Here is a 20,211-nt window from a genome sequence, read left to right as displayed (position 1 = left end):
GAAGGCTACAACGACGGGTCACCGAGGGACAAAAATCATATATTCGAAGGCAACATCCGAGGGACTATGATTTATCTTATAGGGACGTGATGATTTAATCGAAGGGTCTTCGCTAAGTATATCCCCACATTCGCGGGACATGACCATAATACCGTAATATCGTGAGGCAACAAAGAGAGGTCCAAGATCACATATTCAAAGGCAATATTTTGTAATCAATTAGGTAGTTGTAATCAATTAGGTAATTAGGTCCATATTATAATCAATTAAGTAATTAGGATGAATCTCCACAAGGGTATCCCACAAATAAAGTGGAATACCTAGCAAGCTACCTTTTCCGGGAGTATATGAACCCTTACAAAATTCAACAAACAGGTCAGAATACCAAATCAGGGTGCAATCGAGAATTACACCACAAAAGAAATCACAACAGTAATAGGGTCAGATAAATAATGCATGGCTATGATAAAACATGTCAGATGAGCAAAAATCAGAACAGAAAAGTCAGCGACTGTCACGTTCGCTTCTGCCTCGCCTAGCGACGGCTTAGCGAATGCTCGCTACATGCTCGCTTAGCGATGTGCTAGCGAGAGGCTGCGGGTTCTGGTTTTAGAACAGTACGATTCCGGCAAGCTTCACGCCCTATGGCATCCATTACAGAGATTGCATGGTTAAACATTCAAGATATTCATAATACTTAAATTCACATGCAAAACTTAAGATATTTTTATAAATTCAATCATAATGCCACATGCATATTAAGAACATAAAGAGGTAAATAGTAATGCAAACCTATTTGCAATTGAGTTGCAACCTTGAATGGGCAAGTCGGATTGAATTGGGCGGAGGTAACCTTGGTGCAGACGGGTTTCCTTCCGGGTTTCCTTTAGGGTTGCTCTGAATTCTCTGGGTTAGCCTCCAGGGTTTGCTGTGCCTTCTCTCTAGTTCCCGTTTTCGTTCCGTTTCCGTTCTCCTTCCCCCCTCGTTCTGACTGCAGTTGTGGTATTTATAATGCTCTTTTTATGACCTAATGGGCTCAGAATGAAGCCCAGAATTTTCTGGTATTCGCAAGCTTCGCTAGGCGAGTGGCGTAGCGAAGGGTTCGCTAGGCGAAGGAATTGCTCGCCTAGCGAGCAAACCAGTTTAGGCCATTTTCTGGATTTTGTCATCTGTGTGCTGGGTCCTTGTTCTTTTAAGATCAATGCCTTGAAAAATAAGTTGGAGTGCCTTAGAAATGCCTTGTAATATTAACGGGCAAATTTTGGGGTATGACAAGGGGCAAATGTTTCATCAAAATCCACTCCTTCAACTTGAGTAAATCCGTGTGCTACTAATCTTGCTTTGTTTTTAGTAACCACCCCTTGTTCATCAGATTTATTCTTATACACCCACTTTGTACCTATGACATTTACTCCTTCAGGTCTAGGAACCAGTTCCCATACTTCATTCCTCTTGAATTGACCTAACTCCTCCTGCATGGCATTGATCCATAACTCATCAGTCAAGGCTTCCTTGACATTCCTAGGCTCAATCTTGGACACAAAGCATCCATGTGAGATCACTTCCCTTGATTTAATTGTGGCCCCTTTATTTGGATCTCCTATAATGAGATCTTTGGGATGATCCTTCTGAACTCTGATGGAGGGTCCCTTGTTGATTTTGTCATCTTCAGGTTCAGCTTGAGGCGGTTCACTCTCCTTATTTTTGTCTGAGAAATCGGCTGGGGGATCATTCAGAGATGTCTCAACATTGTCTGTGACATCAGTCTGTTGGTCATCAACCACAACATTAATAGATTCCATCATTACTTTAGTTCTGGAATTAAAGACTCTATATGCTCTGCTGTTTGTTGAGTAGCCCAGAAATATTCCTTCATCACTTTTGGGATCCATCTTCCTTCTTTGTTCACGATCAGTCAAGATATAACATTTACTACCAAACACATGGAAGTATTTGACTGTAGGTCTTCTCCCTTTCCAGACTTCATATAAAGTTGTAGGAGTCCCTTTCTTTAAGGTCACTCTGTTGTGAACATAGCAGGCTGTGTTCATGGATTCAGCCCAAAAATGGTAGGGCAATTTCTTAGCATGAATCATAGCTCTGGCTGATTCTTGAAAGGTTCTATTTTTCCTTTCCACCATACCATTTTGTTGGGGAGTAATGGAAGATGAGAACTCATGATGAATTCCTTCTGAAGAATAGAATTCAGCAAACTTGTTGTTCTCAAATTCCTTCCCATGATCACTTCTAATTTTGATGACAGGACTTTCCTTTTCTCTTTGAAGTTTTAGACAAAGCTCTTTGAAGACTTCAAACACATCAGATGTTTCCCTTATAAAATTGATCCAGGTGTATCTGGAGAAGTCATCCACCACTACATAAGCATACTTCTTCCCACCAAGGCTTTCCACCTGCATGGGTCCCATCAAATCCATATGGAGGAGTTCCAAAACTTTGGAAGTGGTGTCATGTCTGAGCTTCTGGTGTGACATTCTTGTCTGTTTTCCAATCTGACATTCTCCACAGACTTTTCCTTCATCAATCTTCAAGTTGGGAATTCCTCTAACAGCTTCAACAGATATAATCCTCTTCATACCTTTAAGATGCAGATGGCCCAATCTTTGATGCCATATCTTCACTTCTTCTTCTTTGGCTAAAGTACACATTGAGGAATAGCCAGTTTCTTGAGGACTCCACATGTAACAGTTGTCTTTAGACCTGACTCCTTTCATGATCACTTCACTTTCTTTGTTAGTAATCAGACATTCAGTTTTAGTGAAGTTAACATTTAGACCTTGGTCACACAGTTGACTGATGCTTATTAAATTTGCAGTCAATCCCTTAACAAGTAAGACATTGTCAAGGTCAGGAACTCCAGGGCAATCAAGCTTACCAATCCCCTTGATTTCACCCTTTTCTCCATCACCAAAGGTTACATAGCTTGTGGCATGAGGATGTAGACCAATTAGCATGTTTTTGTTTCCAGTCATGTGTCTGGAGCACCCACTGTCAAAATACCAATCTTCTTTGGCTGAAACTCTGAAGGAAGTGTGAGTTATCAGACTTGTAACATTAGTCCTAGGAACCCATTGCATTTTGTTGATAGGTCTGTGATGTTTCAGTCTAGGTTGATGATTAGCAGAACTAGGATAACCATACAACTTATAACATAAAGGCTTTATATGGCCAAATTTTCCACAGTAATGACATCTCCATCTTTGGTGTTTTCCTTTCTGCTGTCTTCCTTTATGATGTTGTGACATATGATGTGACATCGCAGGTTTGCTATCAGTATGGCTGCACTTAGGTTTGGATTTAGGTTTGCCACCAGCGTAACTGCACTCAGGCTTAGATTCACTAAACCTAATGCCAGACTTGTCTCCTGTTATTTGTCCAGTCTGGAGAATTTTGTCTAAGGTGTCAGATCCATTGTTTAGAGTTCTTACATACTTGGTCATCTCATCCAGTTTAGAATTCAAGAATACAGCTTCATTTTTTAACTTGGAGATGGTTTCCACATGTTCTGCCTTCTCATTCTCCAGCTGTGCTATCACTTTCTTCTGGCTTTCAACTTGTCTACACACTTCTGCACTTCTGTGACACAACTTTCTGTAGGTAGTGGCCAACTCTTCAAAGGTTACTTCATCATCACTTGAACCTTCATCAGAACCCCATCTTCCAGTCAAGGCAGTCACAAGATTTGCAGAGTCTTCTGTTTCACTTTCATCAGACCAAGTGGCAGCAAGACTCCTCTTCTGTTTCTTGAGGTAGGTCCCACATTCAGTTCTAATGTGTCCATACCCATCACATTCATGGCACTTAACTCATTTTCCTTCTTTGGGCTTTTCATATGACCTTGTTCTTCTTCCAATATTGTTAGATTTACTGATGTCAGATGTGATGTTCTTGACATTAGCCTTAGATCTTACATCCATCTTCTTCATAAGCATGTTGAATTGTCTTCCCAACATTGCTACATCATTTGCCAGATCTTCATCAATATCTTGACCACCTTCCTCCTCTTCCTCCTCAGTGTTTGACATGAAGGCTATAATTTTGGCTTTCTTTTCAGATCCATCACACATTCCCATCTCAAATGTTTGGAGGGATCCAATTATCTCATCAAATCTCATGTTGGAGATGTCTTGAGACTCTTTTATGGCTGTCACTTTCATAGCAAATATCTTAGGGAGTGACCTGAGTATTTGCCTTATTAATTTTTCATCTGACATCTTCTCTCCCAGGGCTCCTGAGGCATTAGCAATTCCAAGGATATTCATATGAAATTCATGAATTTTTTTCATCTTCTTTCATCCTTAAATTTTCAAACTTGGTAGTGAGCATCTGCAATCTAGACATCTTCACTCTAGAGGTGCCTTCATGGGTGGTCTTGAGAATGTCCCAAGCCTCTTTAGCCACCTCATAGTTATTTACCAATCTGAAGATATTCTTGTCTACTCCATTGAATATAGCATTCAATGCTTTAGAATTTCCAAGGGCTAAATCATCCTCCTCCTTGGACCATTATTCTTCAGGCTTCTTATCAGTTGTAGCTTCTCCTTCCTTAGTAACTATCGGATGTTCCCAGTCTGTTAACACAACCTTCCAAGCCTTATTATCCAAAGATTTAGGAAGGCTACCATTCGAGGTTTCCAGTAGTCATAGTTGGATCCATCCAAAATAGGTGGCCTGTGAACAGATCCTCCATCTCTCTCCATAGTACCAGAAAGTATCGTCCCTAGATCTCACCCAGAACCAGAGCAGGATGCCTGCTCTGATACCAATTGAAATTCTAGTATCAGATATGAGATGTCGAAGGTAATGTCACGACACTAATATCTGAATAATACAAACAGGATAAAAGATAAAGAACAGTAATGCAAGAGACACAAGTAATTGTTAACCCAGTTCGGTGCAACTCACCTACGTCTGGGGGCTACCAAGCCAGGAAGGAAATCCACTAAATAGAATCAGTTCAAAGACTCTCAGTAAACAACATAAGTTACAGTCTTTTTCACCTAATCTCTACCCGTGTGACTTCTACCTAAGAACTCTTAGATATGAGATCCCACTCACTCCCCCTCAATCACACCAGTGATATTAAACAAGAATTACAATGAAAAGAAAACACTCTTCAAAGACACACACTTGATCTTACTTAACAGCTTCAATCAAGTAGACACACACTCATGCTTAAAAGCTTAGAGTGACAAATTACAACTCAAAAATCAGACCAACTCAATCATCTATGGATGAATTGAATGGCTTACAAAACACATGACCACACAAGACTAAAACCCTTATTCTCTCTCAATATTTCGTTCCTTATTTCTTGTGTATCAAATCAGGTTTTCCAAGTCCTTTTTATAGAAGCATTCAGCTGGGCTTGGACATCATAAAACCCTAAAACTATTTTCCATTCATATCTTCTCATGACAGTTGATTAGATCTCTTTGGAAAATAAGTTAATCACGTTGTAATTACTGATTGATAGCGTGTTCAATCAACTCATCAATCAGACACAGATTGCCATTAAAAGCACAATCACATAATACATAACATTCAGACTGAATATTCTGTATACAAATGTCATGACATCGGGTCTGACATCCTGGAATAATCCTGCATAATTATTTTTTTAAACATCCAGCAGGTACAAGATATCTTATGTTAAGACATCACATGTGACATCTTGTGAACACTCTTGGTTTTACCAAAATTGTTGCCAACACCTAGAACCAACATATATGCATAATATGATGAACTTTGAAGTGTACCTTGAGAAATTTGATCAATTGATGTGGAAGCTTGTTGAAGAAGTTACACAAGATACCCAAATGAACTAGGGTTTCCAAGGCAAAATAATTTCAAACTCTTGAATAATACTTGATCAAAATAATATGTAGAGATCATTGGGACTCATATATGATGCTTAGAGCTCTTATGGTTAATTCTTTGGTTGTGCTCTTAGCAGTGAGGGTCTTAAACCCTATATGTAAACTTTATAGGTCAAGGTGATCATGCCCTTCCTATAAAAGATTTAGGCAAATGCAAAGACATATTTTTGGTATTTTGGTTAGTAAAATGATAAAATACAAGTATGATACAATCACATGGTGCTTGGTGATCTCTCCCAAAACAAACCCAATGAAATAGGGGTAAAGAGAATTCCAAGGTATGATCCCAATGCTAATGCATATGATGAGATGACATGAGGGATCTTAGGGTCAAAATTGGGGTCTTAAAACATGTTGATTCAACATTGGAGTGTGATCATTTTTAGTATCTTGTGAGATTTGTTTTCTTTTATGGTTCATCTGAAGATACTCTGAAGATTTAGTCCATGAGTTATGTAGAGCGTTTTCTAAAAAGAAAAATACTATTTTGTCTTAACTTATTTACGTAGTAAAGATGTCAAAACATTTTAGGAAACATATGATCTAATTGAAATCAAATATGTTGAAGATTTTGCAGAGATCTTGGATCTGCTGTAAATCAAGCCTGAAGCCCATGTATTTCCACTGCTATTTATAGATTCGTTCTAACCCTAAAAAGGTACCGAAGCAGTGAAGAATATTGTCTAAATGAGGGCTTCATGTCTGTGCACTGTGTGAGCCATTCGAGTATCTCATCGATACTAGAATTGGACCTGGTTTATTGAGTTGTAACTAACAATCCCTTAGAAGCTTTTAAGCAAAAATGGATTGTGTTTTTCTATTATAAGTTATTGTATGGTGGAAAGGAAGTGAGATGAGTCTCATATCTAGGAGAGTCTTAGATAAAAATATCCACGGGTAGAGATTAGGTGAGAAGTATGTAAAACCTGAGGTTGTTCAGGACTTCAAACTAATTTTGTGATAGTGGATTTCCTTTCTGATTGGTAGCCCGCAGATGTAGGTGACGTTGCATCGAACAAGGTTAACAACTGATTGTGTTATTTCCTGTCATATTGTTATTTAAATTCTAATATTGTTTGTGGTGTGATAATGTGGTGAGCCTGGTGTCGTGACGTCGTGTACGACATTCGGGATCTGCTTACCAGAATTTCAAGCTGGATTTTAATCAAGCGTGGTACAGGAGCAATATGATACCATCATTAACATATAGTGTAGGCATAGTGAGTAGATTTATGGGTAAGCCAAGCTATCACACTTGACACCAGTAAAGAGAATTCTAAGATATGTCAAGGTTTGATTGGCTGCCGAATATTGTTTCCCATAATAGACAAATGTAGAAGCTGTAAATTTCTCAGTTATACCGACTCAAACTGGCGTGGAGATAAATATGACAAAAAATCTATTGTTGGATATATCTTTATGTATGGATAAACATCAATCTCTTTTATTTCCTAAGAAATAACCAGTTGTAGCGCTCTCTTCTTGCAAGATTGGGTATATTGCAAAGTTTATGTATTTGTGTGTCAAGTTGTATGGTTGATGAATTTGATGAAGGAGTTGTGCAACGAAGAGAATGACGTTGTGACATTAATGATATGCAACATTTTCGTTATAAAGATTGCCAATAATCTCATTGCACATGGGAAAAGCAATCATATAGAGATGAAATTTTACTACTTGACATAACTTATGATTGAAGAAAAATTAAACTTGGGGTATTGCAAAAGTGAAGATCAAGTGACCAATTTGCTAACCAAATGAGAGTCAATTGAAATGTTCAAAAAGTTGAAGAAACACGTGAGTATGGAACACTTGGAATACTTGAATTAAGGTGGTGTGTTGAGAAAAATAATAATTCAAGTGGACGTAACCATTTACTTTGAGCCTGTAACTAGTTACCACATGTTCGAGTACCTAAGCATTGAGTTCTGAATAACCGGTTACCATTTTTGTGCAACCGGTAACTACTAAAGTTAGTGAGTTTTGCATAACCAATTACATGTCCGCACTAACCGATTACTACCTGTGAAAATTTGATTTTGGTTAAATTGATTAGTTGTAATGTTATGCAATGATGTATAAATACCCCCATTTTAGGTTGTCAATGAAATGCCATTATTTTCCACCATATTCTCTCTAATTTTTTCACCCTCTCCACGTTATTCATATTTTTCATTATTATATCTTGTGATTGGTTTATCTCAACAAAAATTACTTTAAAAAAAGATACTTATTCATATTTAAGGATTCATACTACAACTTCAATATATCACTAGAATCCATCTAACATATATATTATAGGTACTCAACAAAGAAATGAATGAAAAGAGGAAAATAGGAAGTGGCTTCTTATATACAATATTAATTCCTACTTGATTCAGGTTTCAATAAAAGGAAAAATGTAAAGTTCTTCAATAATACATGTCACTTTTAAAAACTTAATTATTAAAAGACTTATATCAAGAATTAAACAGAGAGAAGAAAATAATGGATGAATGCCCATTTAGAACACACAAAGCAACCTTATCTCTAACCTTGAGGGATTAAAAACATAAGAAAATGGTTGTTGTACAAGGTAGTTTCTAATACATACACACAAACTCAAGACATATATTATATGTCCAACTATTAAGGTATAGTTGGAGGGAGCGGTGCCTAACCTGCACGTCTAAGTATTGGTCATTTTAACAATACAAGTATGAATAAAGGATAGAAATCAAACGTACTAGAAAAAGCTAAGTGAGGAACAAAGACGAAGCACACACCATACATACCATGAAAGTTTGAAAATTGGTACTAATGAAATGATGAAAAACAAAAACAAAAGGTATAAAGGCCATTGATGGCAACATTTCCCTAACGGGTGCAAATGCTTCATTTTTTTTTACTAATTGACATGAGAGTTTCTTAATTTGCTCTACATGTTTTTTTTAGGTACCACACAAATTTCTAAAAATATCATCCGTTTTTGGATATACATTTTCGAATGCATCTCAATACATATATTTTATTTGTTTGAGTCAGATCCCAATTTTTCAGAGATACATTTCCGAAATAATTTATTCATAAAATTGAGATTTAATTTAAAAAACAGATAAAATATGTGTATTTGAATGTGTTCGGAGATACATCTCCGAAAATTAATGATATTTTTAAAAATCTGCATAATATTTAAGAAATATATAGGATACATTAAGAAGTAGGGGTGGACATAATGCAACCACCCGACGGTATCCGACCGTTCCGATCCAAAATTTGAGACACCGTTCGGGTTTAGTCGGTTGGTGGGTTAGGTTGGAAAGTAGCAAGAGGTTTTTACGGGTTTGTGCGGTCGGATTCGGAGATTGGTTTTGGGCCCGTCGGAAACCGAATCCGATCGAATCTAAGGTTATTTTTATGGCTAGGCCCAATCTAAACAGAAATCTAAGGTTCATTCCTAATCCTATAGTTAGAGATGTGGTATGAATCTCACTTTTTCATACGCACAAAATATTCGATGTATCCACAGAGAACTAACAAAAAACCAAGACTCTCTCTCAGTCTCAAATCTCAATTCATTAGTTCCACTTCTTCGTGAGATTCATACGCACAAACAGCAACGTTACTCCGCTAGGGTTCATCATTCTCTCAGGTAATCGGTTGATTCTAGGGTTCATCCTTTCAATTTCCAGTTCGTGGTTTCATCGTTTAAGAACTAACTCTTTCTACCTTCCAATTTTTCGGTTGATGCTAGTTCGTGGTTTCATCGTTTAACGAAGAACCGTCGCCGTCCATTATTCAACCACAAATCACCACCGAGCTTGTTAGATCAAGGAGTTGGATGAGTCCTGCCGCCAATGGAGCGCGGCAAAAGTAGCTTGCAAGGAGTTGGAGTTCCTAGCTTGCAAGGAGTTGGAGTTCCTAGCTTGCAAGGAGTTGGAGTTCCTAGCGGAGTTGTAGATCAAGGAGTGAGTCAAGGTAATGCCATCACCTGTCATTTTTATACTGAGTGTTTGTTTAATAAGTGATACATGTTATGCTGTCATTTTTAAATGTATGAATTATAGGAGCAGCTGCTGGTACTGCACTCCCTCCACTTCGAAAAAGGAAACTTAATGTTAGTGGTAGTAGAAAAACTTCTACGGTTTGGGAAGAGTTTAACATTTTACCGGATGAGCCTGAACCTATAGCCGCGTGTAAACACTGTCATAAAAGGTACCGATGTGACCCTAAAACACATGGTACTTCTAACATGCTAGCTCACTCGAAAGTGTGTTACAAAAACCCTGCCCTTTTGTTGAAAGACCCCAATCAGACAAACCTTGTAAGCGGCGAGGGTGGGTTTTTAGTTCCAACTAGTCAAAGGTTTAATGCTGCAGCCTGTAGGAAGGCCATTAATACCTTTGTTATCCTTGATGAACATTCCTTTAGAGTGGTTGAGGGTGTTGGTTTTAAGCAAATGTGTAAACAATTGCAACCCCAAATGGCTATCCCTACTAGGAGGACCGTTGCTAGGGATTGTTTTCAGCTTTACCTAGCTGAAAAGTCACGTCTTAAAGCCTTTTTTAAATCTGATTGTACTAGGGTTGCACTAACCACAGACTGTTGGACTTCGATACAAAACCTTAGTTATATGGCCACCACTGCACACTTCATTGACACTGCTTGGAAGTACCAAAAAAAATTATTAGTTTCTCTTTAGTTCCAAATCACAAAGGTGATACCATTGGCATGAAAGTCGAGGACGTTTTGAGGGAATGAGGGCTTAGGAAAGTGTCTACAATTACCCTGGATAACGCAACAGCAAATGATGTGGCTGTGAGTTATTTGGATAGAAGACTTAAGAGCAAGAATGCTTTACTGGGTGTAGGTGATTATTTGCATATGAGGTGTGCTGCCCATGTCTTGAACTTGGTAGTGAGAGATGGTGAAAAAGAACATGAAGGGTCTATTGAATCAGTTCGCACTGCTGTTAGGTTTGTAAGGTCTTCTCCACAAAGAGCTATGAAGTTTAAGGAGTGTGTTGAACTTGCGGGCATAACTTGTAAAAAAAAACTTTGTCTTGATGTTTCTACAAGGTGGAATTCCACTTACCTAATGTTGGATGCTGCTGAAAAGTTTGAAGCTGCATTTGACAATATGATTGATGAGGATCCTGGATACATCGAATATTTTGACCTCCTTACCGGTCCACCCGGTTCTCAGGATTGGAAAAAAGTTAGGGCTTTTGTGGTTTTCTTACAAACCTTCTATGAGGCAACCAAAGTGTTTTCAACTTCGCAAGAAGTGTCCTTGCATTTAGCTTTTCATAACTTGTCTTCAATTTTGTGTGAGCTTCAAGAAGCTTCATTTAACTTTAATTCTTATGTGGCTCCAATGATTTCACATATGAAGGTTAAATATGATAAGTATTGGGGGGATGTGGGAAAAGTGAATCATTTTCTTTACTATGGAGTGATCTTTGATCCTAGGTTTAAGTTTAACTATATTGAGTGGTCTTTTAATGATATGTATGGGCATTCTAGTGACCTTGCCAAGAAAAATATTGAATGTGTCAAAACTAGTTTGTTTAAACTATATAATTGGCATAAATCTGATCATGATAAGAATGTTGGGGCTAGTCCTTTAAGTGCACCAGGGAGCACTTCCCTTGGAGAAGCATCTTCCCAACCAAAAGAACCATCACCTTTTACAAGGGCTAATGCTTTTAAGAAACATCTGAAGGAAAAAGACACAATTGAAAATGAAAATGAACTAGAGAAGTACTTAGGTGACCCTTGTTGCGGGGAGGGGGAAAATTTTAGTATTCTTAATTGGTGGAAGGAAAATTGCACCCGTTATCCTATATTAGCAACCTTGGTTCGGGATGTGTTGGCAACACCTGTTTCTAGTGTAGCCTCAGAAAGTGCTTTTAGCACGGGGGGGAGGATTTTAGATATCTATAGGAGCTCTTTGAGTCCAGATATGGTCGAAGCGCTTATATGTACTCAAAACTGGTTGAAGCCTTCTGACAATGATCTAAATGTCCTTAATATGACTGAAGAATATGAGATTAGTGAATCAATTGTTTCAGGTACGTTATTAATGAAAACTTTGTCTCTTTTAACATTATTTTAAATATTTGTTAAAATTAAGCCTCTTGCTATATGTTTAACGTATGTTTAAACAACTTGTAGAGTTTCAAGTAGCTACTGGTGGAGCAGCTGCTCCTACACAGGCTGGGCCTGTTTAATTCTCGCCTAGGTATGAAAAATATAGTTTTGTTTTATGTCTTACATTGGTTTAACTATACTGATTTGATTTGATTTGCAGCTGTGAATTTTTGAATATTTTGGAGTCACTTTGTGATTCAATAAGACAAGCCTTTCTTTTTTGGAGTCATTTTTTGAAACTAAGGATGGAACCGTTTCAGTAGCTACTGCGTTTGCTGGTCATCAGGCACGTTGTCTTGGGCTTATGCAATTGTTCTTACCGAAGTACACAAACATAATGTCACTTGTATTTCTTTTGCATTTGTGCTCAAGCTTACAAACTGAGTTTGAATACTGCATGTTATGCTAATCTGTTTTTGGTGGTGCAGTATACTGGGATGATGTTACTTGAGGAGATGGCCTGTGTAATGTTCTCTTGCCTGTGTAATACCACTAACCAAGACGTTTGAGCATATAAATTTAGCTTTCTGCCTGATTTCTAAGAAACCTTATATCCTATTGGCAGGTTGTTAGTTCTGTGCCTTCTCATTCAAGTTCCATTGAGTGTGTTGGGTTCGCACCAAGGTATGATTTAAGATTAGTAAACTTTTTATAAGATTAGTTAACTGTTCATAATCTGCGTGCATGTGCATTTCTGCACATTTTCATGTCATGTATGCTTGATGGATCATGCATGTGTTTGGTTGAAGTTTTATTTATTCAAAGATTGCTCAAGTCTTGAAGGACAGTGACATCCTGGAGATGACAATCAGACAGGACGAGTTCAGCTTGTGCCTAGGTCAAGAGGAGGTGAAGAACAGTCTCTAGGGCGTTCAAGATTTGGTACTGGAAATGCAGGTCAGGGGTATACTTTTGAAGAGGTATAACTTAGTTACAACTTGCCTAAAATATCTTATTTTTGTTATTTGTGACTGACATAAATGTTTGGAAACCATGGCAATTCATTCCTTTGCTTACAGCAGTTGAACTGTTATTTCACTTGAGGTTTTAAAGCACTAGTAATGCAGGTCAAGGTTCTTTTTCTAGTAGTTATGGACCTCTGTCGCCGAACTTCTGGTCTGCAACACCCCTTGCCAGTTTCTCAGGTGGGGAGCAGCAACATTCAGGTTCGTTTGCATTATATTGATGGGAACTACACTGTACTGCCAGAGGTTGTGGAAGCATCCCTTGGCCCACATATGCAGGTAACTTTCTGTTTTCTGTTTTCACAAGCATGATGCATTATTTCCACTAGTTTAAGATGCCACTCAATTCATGATTTGAAAATATGATGCAAGAATGATAGAAATGAATGAAATAGGGATAGAAAGGGGCTCGGTTGTCTTAAACTAGCATGTTGTTTCTCATTTAATCATAAAGCACACTGTTATAGATCATGTAGGAACAGTTAATATGAATGAATATTGAGCTCTTGATATAGTACATGATTTTGTTTGTTTTATTTCATTTGGGTGAATTAAGATCTGTTTCTTTCCTTGATATTAGCCGTGTTCATCATAAACATCTTGTTTCTCTTGTTGGATACTGCAGCACCGGGTTTCAGAGGCTACTTGTTTATGAGTTTGTTCCCAACAATACATTGGAATTTCATTTACATGGTATTTTTTTTTTGTCATTCTTTTGTGTAGCACAATGCTTATGCCAGAAGTGTTCTTAATTCTTATGCTTTTGTCATTCTTTTGTGTAGCACAATGCTCTGTACTTGACTGTAATTTTTTCAGCAAAGCTAGTTTTTGTCAAACTCAATGTTTATTGTAATTATCTGTTTGTGTAGGTCATCCTAAGATCATTCATCGTGATATTAAAGCTGCTAACATCCTTCTCGATTTTAAGTTTGAAGCAAAGGTATGCTCTTTAATATATCTTCCTTGCAGCAGTGGTGATGCTCCATTTAAAATGCCCTAAGAAGTTCTGTGCAATAATTGTTTAATATGAAGTGTGGATTTTAGTTATAATTTAGTGTCAAATTTCTATTAACAGGTTGCTGATTTTGGTCTTGCAAAGATTGCTTCCGATCTCAACACTCATGTTTCTACTCGAGTGATGGGGACTTTTGGGTAAGAACTAATTTATTCCCTTCCTCTCAAAATTTGGATATTGCAAGAAATGTATTTTCTAATCTGCTATTGTTTATGGTAGATTGAATTAATGCATTAAAGGGCATGAAATGTGCTATATGGTGGTTTAGAACTGCGTTAACCAATCAAATTGTTGTTGAAATTAGTTGTTAAATTTGTGTCAAAATATCAGTTCTGATATGCTAAACTCATGAATTATCAATTACTGCTTTCTTACAGGTATCTGGCTCCAGAATATGCAGCAAGTGGAAAACTTACAGACAAATCAGATGTTTTCTCTTATGGAGTCATGCTCCTTGAGCTATTAACTGGACGTCGACCGGTTGATAAAAATCAGACTTACATGGATGATAGTTTGGTGGAATGGGTAAGTGTCATGTTACCATCCTCCTCTTTTCTTGAGGGCTAAATATAATTTGCAACTGAAAATTCAGTCATTTATAATATATTATGAAATAAAGAGTTTTCTGTGTAATATTTCTTTTATTGGAAGAGAACAAGATGACATAGAGTGGCCCTTAACTTTATTCATCTTTCATTGTCATCACAGGCTAGGCCTTTGCTCATGCGTGCTTTAGAAGAAAATAATTTAGATTCTCTGATTGATCCAAGACTTCAGAATGAATTTGACCCTAGTGAGATGACGCGTATGGTAGCATGTGCTGCAGCTTGCACACGCCACTCAGCAAAGCGTCGACCAAGGATGAGCCAGGTAAAGTGAATAATTTGTTCTATCATTTATTACTGCACTCCATTCCTTTTGAACTGTCTTTTTAAGAAGAAAAACTATCATTCGTTGTGCTGCTACTGTAAAATCAAACCTAGGTCTTACTTTCCATTCTGAGTTCCTTGTATATGTAAGCATCTTTTTGGGTCTAATAATGGAACAAACCGTAGGTTGTGCGTGCCTTAGAAGGAGACGTGTCACTAGCAGATCTTAATGAAGGAGTAAGACCTGGACACAGCAGTGTCTACAGTTCTCACGAAAGGTGGATTCAGAGCTAAAATTCAAATTTTTTTGTTTTGCAGGCATATCAAGAGGAGACTGAATAGCTCAAGCTTCTTGCTGAATGGAAGAGAAAGAAAGGTGGATTCAGAGCTACCATGTTTGTTTTTGGTGAGTACAAGACCATTGTTCTCAAAGTTTACCTACTGAAAAGAGGTTTCTATCAGTGGTAGCAAACCCTGTTAACCTTGTTTCTGTTATAGGAAACTTGGTGGCGGCTCAAGTTGCGACAGAAATCGGTTGGAGCGAGTTTGCGATTTCAATGTTTTCACTAGGAATGGTACATTATTTCCTAGATAAAATCCACTTGTGTTGGGTTTATTTTGGAATGAGCTCAATTATTTTTAAAACCGAATAAACCGCATTATGAAACCGAACCGAACAAAACCGAAACCGAAAATAACCGAATTGCAAACCGGTCGGTTTTGGTTATGTTTTTTCCAACCGATGGTTAGGTCGGATTGGGAATTTGGACCCGAAAACCGATCCAACCCAACCGATGTCCACCCCTATTAAGAAGCTTGCTACATAGTTTTTGAACAGCTCATCAATTCATTTATATAGGGCCCTCAATTAAATCATTGACCTAAAAAAAGGGACTTGTGTCAACTTTTTTTTATGTCAGCCCTGATTTAAAATTACTCATAACCACCCAACTAAAAGAGTAGTTCTAGGCCCACACTTTGGGACCCTTAATTACATGGTATTTTGATATTTGTGTAATTAACCATTATCGGTTTCTATTATACATAATGACATATATAAGCATATGTTTCACGGATCAACATGATTGTTGAGTTGTTGTCATGTCATATCAAGTGACTCAAGTTGGACAACATTGGGAAAATTTTGAAGGTAGCTCCATTACAATCATCAATGTTTGTCCTTAGTGAAACACAAAAGTGTAAATGTAAAACAAGCTTTAAAGTTCACATCGTGTTAGTTAATGTCATTAACTACTTTTAGCTTATTTGGCCTAGCATGAAAGATTATAGATGGCAAATGGACAGGACAGGCCATGCCATGCCCTTTTAGGTTTGTCAAGTAAAAATCTACGAAAAAATAACACCTCTCAAAATGATAAATCTAAAATCGTAATTCGGCTAGAAAAAATGAATTTTGCATCATATTAAGTAATACAAACCTAAAAATATTCTTGATCGTCTAAAAAAATCGGATAAAATGGACATGTCGGTTGGTCTTGATCGGTTTTTTCTCCATGTAAATCTCAAAATTATGAAAATCCATTTTTATTAGTAATAAAAAAAATGCATTAGAATTTTATCTAGGTAAAAGACATTGTGACCAATCAAAGAATTATTCTCACATAACATGGAAACAAACCTTACCCCATAGATCTAGGTCCTCGAAATTTAAATATTTGGGACCACACTGTCACTTCACCTTCTCAATTATTTTCTAACTTTATCCAAATTCTCTATACCAAGATAACCCGTGACCTTGCCGTACCCTAAACAAAAATAATCACATTCTCCAAAAATATCTCACCACTATTATATGGTATGATCCACAATTCTTTGAAATAAAATAAATTAAACATCAAGAATAAAATTGGATTTTGCACAACAAACTAGGGAATAAAATAATTCACATAAAACCATAGCAAAACAAATTAATATATTACAATGTGATGCAAAACATGAAGAACATGTTCACAAATTCTTCCCTTGGAAACTACTTCAAATTTTCATGCATTATGCACCAAAACATCTATCCTAATGGAACTCTCCATTTTTTTCAATGGTGGTGGCGGACACATTCGGCGGGGATGACGGGAAACCTAGCGGTATCGGCGCAATAATCGTAAACCATATGATTAGCCCTAACCCAAATAAGTTGATGACTTTGATGCAAAGTGAGTTCAGACAACATAGGTTCATCCCACCAAAATTTCTTATCCTCACTACTACTACATTTCTTAGCATTATCAATGGATGTAACAGGTGTTGGACATTCACAAGCATTGATTTCGAAATCTTTATAAGTAGCAACAAAAGGTGCATGAGACCAATCTGTTTTCACACGACCACCTTGTGTGGCCCAATCATCAGCATTCCATATTGAACTATAAACACCCATTGCTTGGTCTTTGGGGAAAGGGATTCCTTTGTGTTCCAAATTTGTGTGTACTCTAATTGGTGTCTCATCCACTAGAAACCTATAACATAATCATAAGAAAAAAACATTAGAATAATAATTAATGATAGTTAAGATTAATTAATAAGTATTGATTGTTATTATGTAGGTGCTTACACTACTTGACGTTGGTTCCAAAAGATTGAGTAGGTGTGAAAATCCTTAGATGGATCAAACCATAGGTTAAGTCTTTGTTCTCTATTACCAACACCATTCACATACACATTTGTTTGAACTGAGTAAGGTTCACCAGTTGTGTTGCCCAAAAACTCAAAATCAAATTCATTATGAGTTGGTCCTTCTGATGACATCTACATCAAAAATAAAAAATAAAAAATTAAAGTTAGATACAATGAATTATTATTATGAATTATTAATAGTACGGGTAGAGTCACAATCATTCATAAAGGGACATAAAGTGGGAATAAATTCCATAAAATTATTAGGTTTTTTAATAATAACAAAATAAAGGTACCACATGTTTGTAATAAAGAAAAATAAATAAATAGCTATAGATCAATAATTAGTGGTGTAATAATAATAATAATAATAATAATAATAACACTAATAAACTCTAAAACAAACAAAAAACACAGTTAAACTAGTCACAATAAGAAAAATTAATTAATAAATTAAAGTAATTTTTTCGACTTACATAGAAAGCTGTAACAGTTCCAGCAGAGTCACCTTCCACAAGCTTAAGCTGAACAGTCACTTTTCCAAACATATATTTGCTCTTAGATCCAAATCCAGCACCTGCAATATTTTCATATTTATCTTCATAAGCAACATTTTTTATACAATAATGTAAACCATAATAGTTTTATTAAAACACCTATTAACAATCATAGATCTAGCCTTAAACAACATTATTAAAACTAACAAACATTCTATTTCAGGAAAAGCACTTAAAATAGAAAAACTTCATTAATTAACAATGTAATAATCCAAAATGAAGATTAATTAATTAGTTAGTTAATTACCGGAATAATTGTCGAGTTTGAGTTTGAGTAAATCTCCTTCATGAACGAAATGGTCCATAGCCCAACCAGGTTGAAAAAGCTCCTCAAATTTGGAAGAAGCAACTAATGCAACAAACAAAAAACTCAGAGAAAGTCCTAAGAGACAAGACATTTTTGTCATGTTGAAAAACACAGACAAAAAAAATCGATGAAGAAGAAGAAAGAGAGAGTGAGTGAGTGAAGTGAAGCTTCTACTCTGAAATTGTGTGAGGGCTCACAACAAGGGCATGATGGTATTTATAACCAATTTCATTTTATTTTATTTTTAAAATTTTTTAATTTTTTAATTTTTCCACGTAATGAATGTGTGTGTGCCATATCACGTGCCACGTCGAGTTTTGAAATTCCCAAGAAATGGACAAACAAAAAATGTAGCCGTTGGTGTGGCGAGTGATAGCTGGCGAAAGCTGTTTAAAGAGGAGTGGGTTCTGAAAAGAATGATGGGAGATTTTGTCCAATGGAGTTTTGACACGTGTCGGATTACAGCTGGTGGATTTATTGTACAGTTGTCATTTGCTGTATGTGCACTTAAAAAATCTACTGCTTTTCAGAGCAAGTGTTGGATTTTAAATATATATGGAGAATAGCTTTTCTATATAAAATTGAATTATTTACTTTTTGTATAAGATTCTTATTCTCAAATTCTCCTTCTTTATATTTATTCTTAAAAGTGATTAATTAGAGAATCAATCATATGATTTTTTATATAAGTAGAATTAAATGAATATAAATTGTTATCTTTTTATAAATTAATAGTTTATAAAAAATATAATGTTAAATGTTTTTAAACTTAAGTAGTCTTTCTATTTTTATAAATTGACATATTTTTGTTTTTATTGTATTTTTATTTGTTAAATTTGGAGTTTATTTTGGATTTTTATCTTTAAAAAAAATTATATTAATTCTTTAACTTTTTAAATATACTATATTAATTGTTTTTATCGAAAAAACCATTATTTATCGATAAATTTGTCATTAATTAGACAAGAAAATTAACATAATACATTTTGAATTGTTAAAAAATAAATATAATTTTTTAAAATTTAGGGATTAAAATAAAACATGAGATTAGCATTTGAAAAAAAATTAAACTTAAATTAAAACAAGTATAAATAGGTATAACTAATGTCAAACTACTTCAAAAAAATGCACACCACCTACCAAAACTATTTGAGTTTTTATATATATGTATATATATATTTTTTTTCATTTTCGTGACAATAAACGTGATATAGTAATAACTTTTGTTGTTGTTGGAGAAATTAAAATTGAATATGTGGGATCCAAAATTTATGATATTTATTGTTGCTTTACCCAAATTCATGGATGAATGTTTATGATTTCATTTGAAGTGGGTTTCTGTTTTATCCACTTTGTGTCCCGCTTTTGTTTTTGCCGACCTCATTTCCAGCTGGACAGTTCATATCATACTTAATTACACTACCTGTTAACATTGCAAGAGAAATATCATTTTTTTTACATTTAATTGTCATGAAATTTAACCATCACCGATTTTGTACTTTTTTATTGTTAAGAACATTGAATACAAATACAATAATCTCTTCATATTTAAATTTAAATAAAAGTCATTATAAATTTGAGTATATGTGTATTCTTTACCAGCTAAAGGGGTATATTATCACATATTTCAAATATAAATATAAAACAATAATTAAAAGAGATATGTGCATCATTATTAACATTATAACAAATAAATTACCAATATATTAGAGCTATAATTACAATGATATCTTGATAATCGAAAAGAAATGAGATTGCAATTTTTTAAAGGAAAATAATAGTGTTTTTGTCTTTTAAATTAGTCAAAATACTCCTAAAGTATATCCTATGTGATCACTA

At 35.7% G+C, this 20,211-nt stretch overlaps 3 protein-coding genes across 10 annotated transcripts; 2 read left to right on the top strand and 1 right to left on the bottom strand.

Moving 5' to 3' along the window:
* Positions 1-9,716: 9,716 nt before the first annotated feature.
* Positions 9,717-13,497, top strand: LOC127086800 (zinc finger BED domain-containing protein RICESLEEPER 2). Of its 8 annotated transcripts, none has more exons than XM_051027617.1 (6): positions 10,621-11,949; positions 12,053-12,119; positions 12,189-12,511; positions 12,594-12,652; positions 12,812-12,948; positions 13,096-13,497. In XM_051027617.1, the coding sequence occupies exons 1-2, from the start codon at positions 10,761-10,763 to the stop codon at positions 12,106-12,108; spliced, it is 1,245 nt and encodes a 414-aa protein (XP_050883574.1). In that variant the 5' UTR covers positions 10,621-10,760; the 3' UTR covers positions 12,109-12,119; positions 12,189-12,511; positions 12,594-12,652; positions 12,812-12,948; positions 13,096-13,497. The 8 variants fall into 8 exon arrangements, 7 of the variants coding, with proteins under 7 accessions (XP_050883574.1, XP_050883571.1, XP_050883568.1 ...); XM_051027614.1 differs by having other exon boundaries at positions 12,804-12,948; XM_051027611.1 differs by having other exon boundaries at positions 12,189-12,352; positions 12,457-12,511; positions 12,594-12,948; positions 13,096-13,496.
* A 371-nt stretch (positions 13,498-13,868) lies between these two features.
* Positions 13,869-15,622, top strand: LOC127086799 (proline-rich receptor-like protein kinase PERK1). The gene is made up of 5 exons (XM_051027609.1): positions 13,869-13,933; positions 14,069-14,145; positions 14,386-14,533; positions 14,717-14,878; positions 15,064-15,622. The coding sequence occupies exons 2-5, from the start codon at positions 14,132-14,134 to the stop codon at positions 15,169-15,171; spliced, it is 432 nt and encodes a 143-aa protein (XP_050883566.1). The 5' UTR covers positions 13,869-13,933; positions 14,069-14,131; the 3' UTR covers positions 15,172-15,622.
* Positions 15,623-16,764: 1,142 nt separating this feature from the next.
* Positions 16,765-18,559, bottom strand: LOC127086798 (xyloglucan endotransglucosylase protein 6). The gene is made up of 4 exons (XM_051027608.1): positions 18,313-18,559; positions 17,985-18,085; positions 17,447-17,640; positions 16,765-17,351 (listed from the first exon to the last, which is right to left on the bottom strand). Exons 1-4 carry the CDS (start codon positions 18,470-18,472, stop codon positions 16,931-16,933), a joined length of 876 nt encoding a protein of 291 aa, XP_050883565.1. The 5' UTR covers positions 18,473-18,559; the 3' UTR covers positions 16,765-16,930.
* Between the last annotated feature and the right edge of the window lie 1,652 nt (positions 18,560-20,211).

The sequence above is a fragment of the Lathyrus oleraceus genome, chromosome 5, assembly GCF_024323335.1.
Source record: "Lathyrus oleraceus cultivar Zhongwan6 chromosome 5, CAAS_Psat_ZW6_1.0, whole genome shotgun sequence".
Classification (NCBI taxonomy): domain Eukaryota; kingdom Viridiplantae; phylum Streptophyta; class Magnoliopsida; order Fabales; family Fabaceae; genus Lathyrus; species Lathyrus oleraceus.
This window is presented reverse-complemented; position numbering and strand designations above follow the sequence as displayed.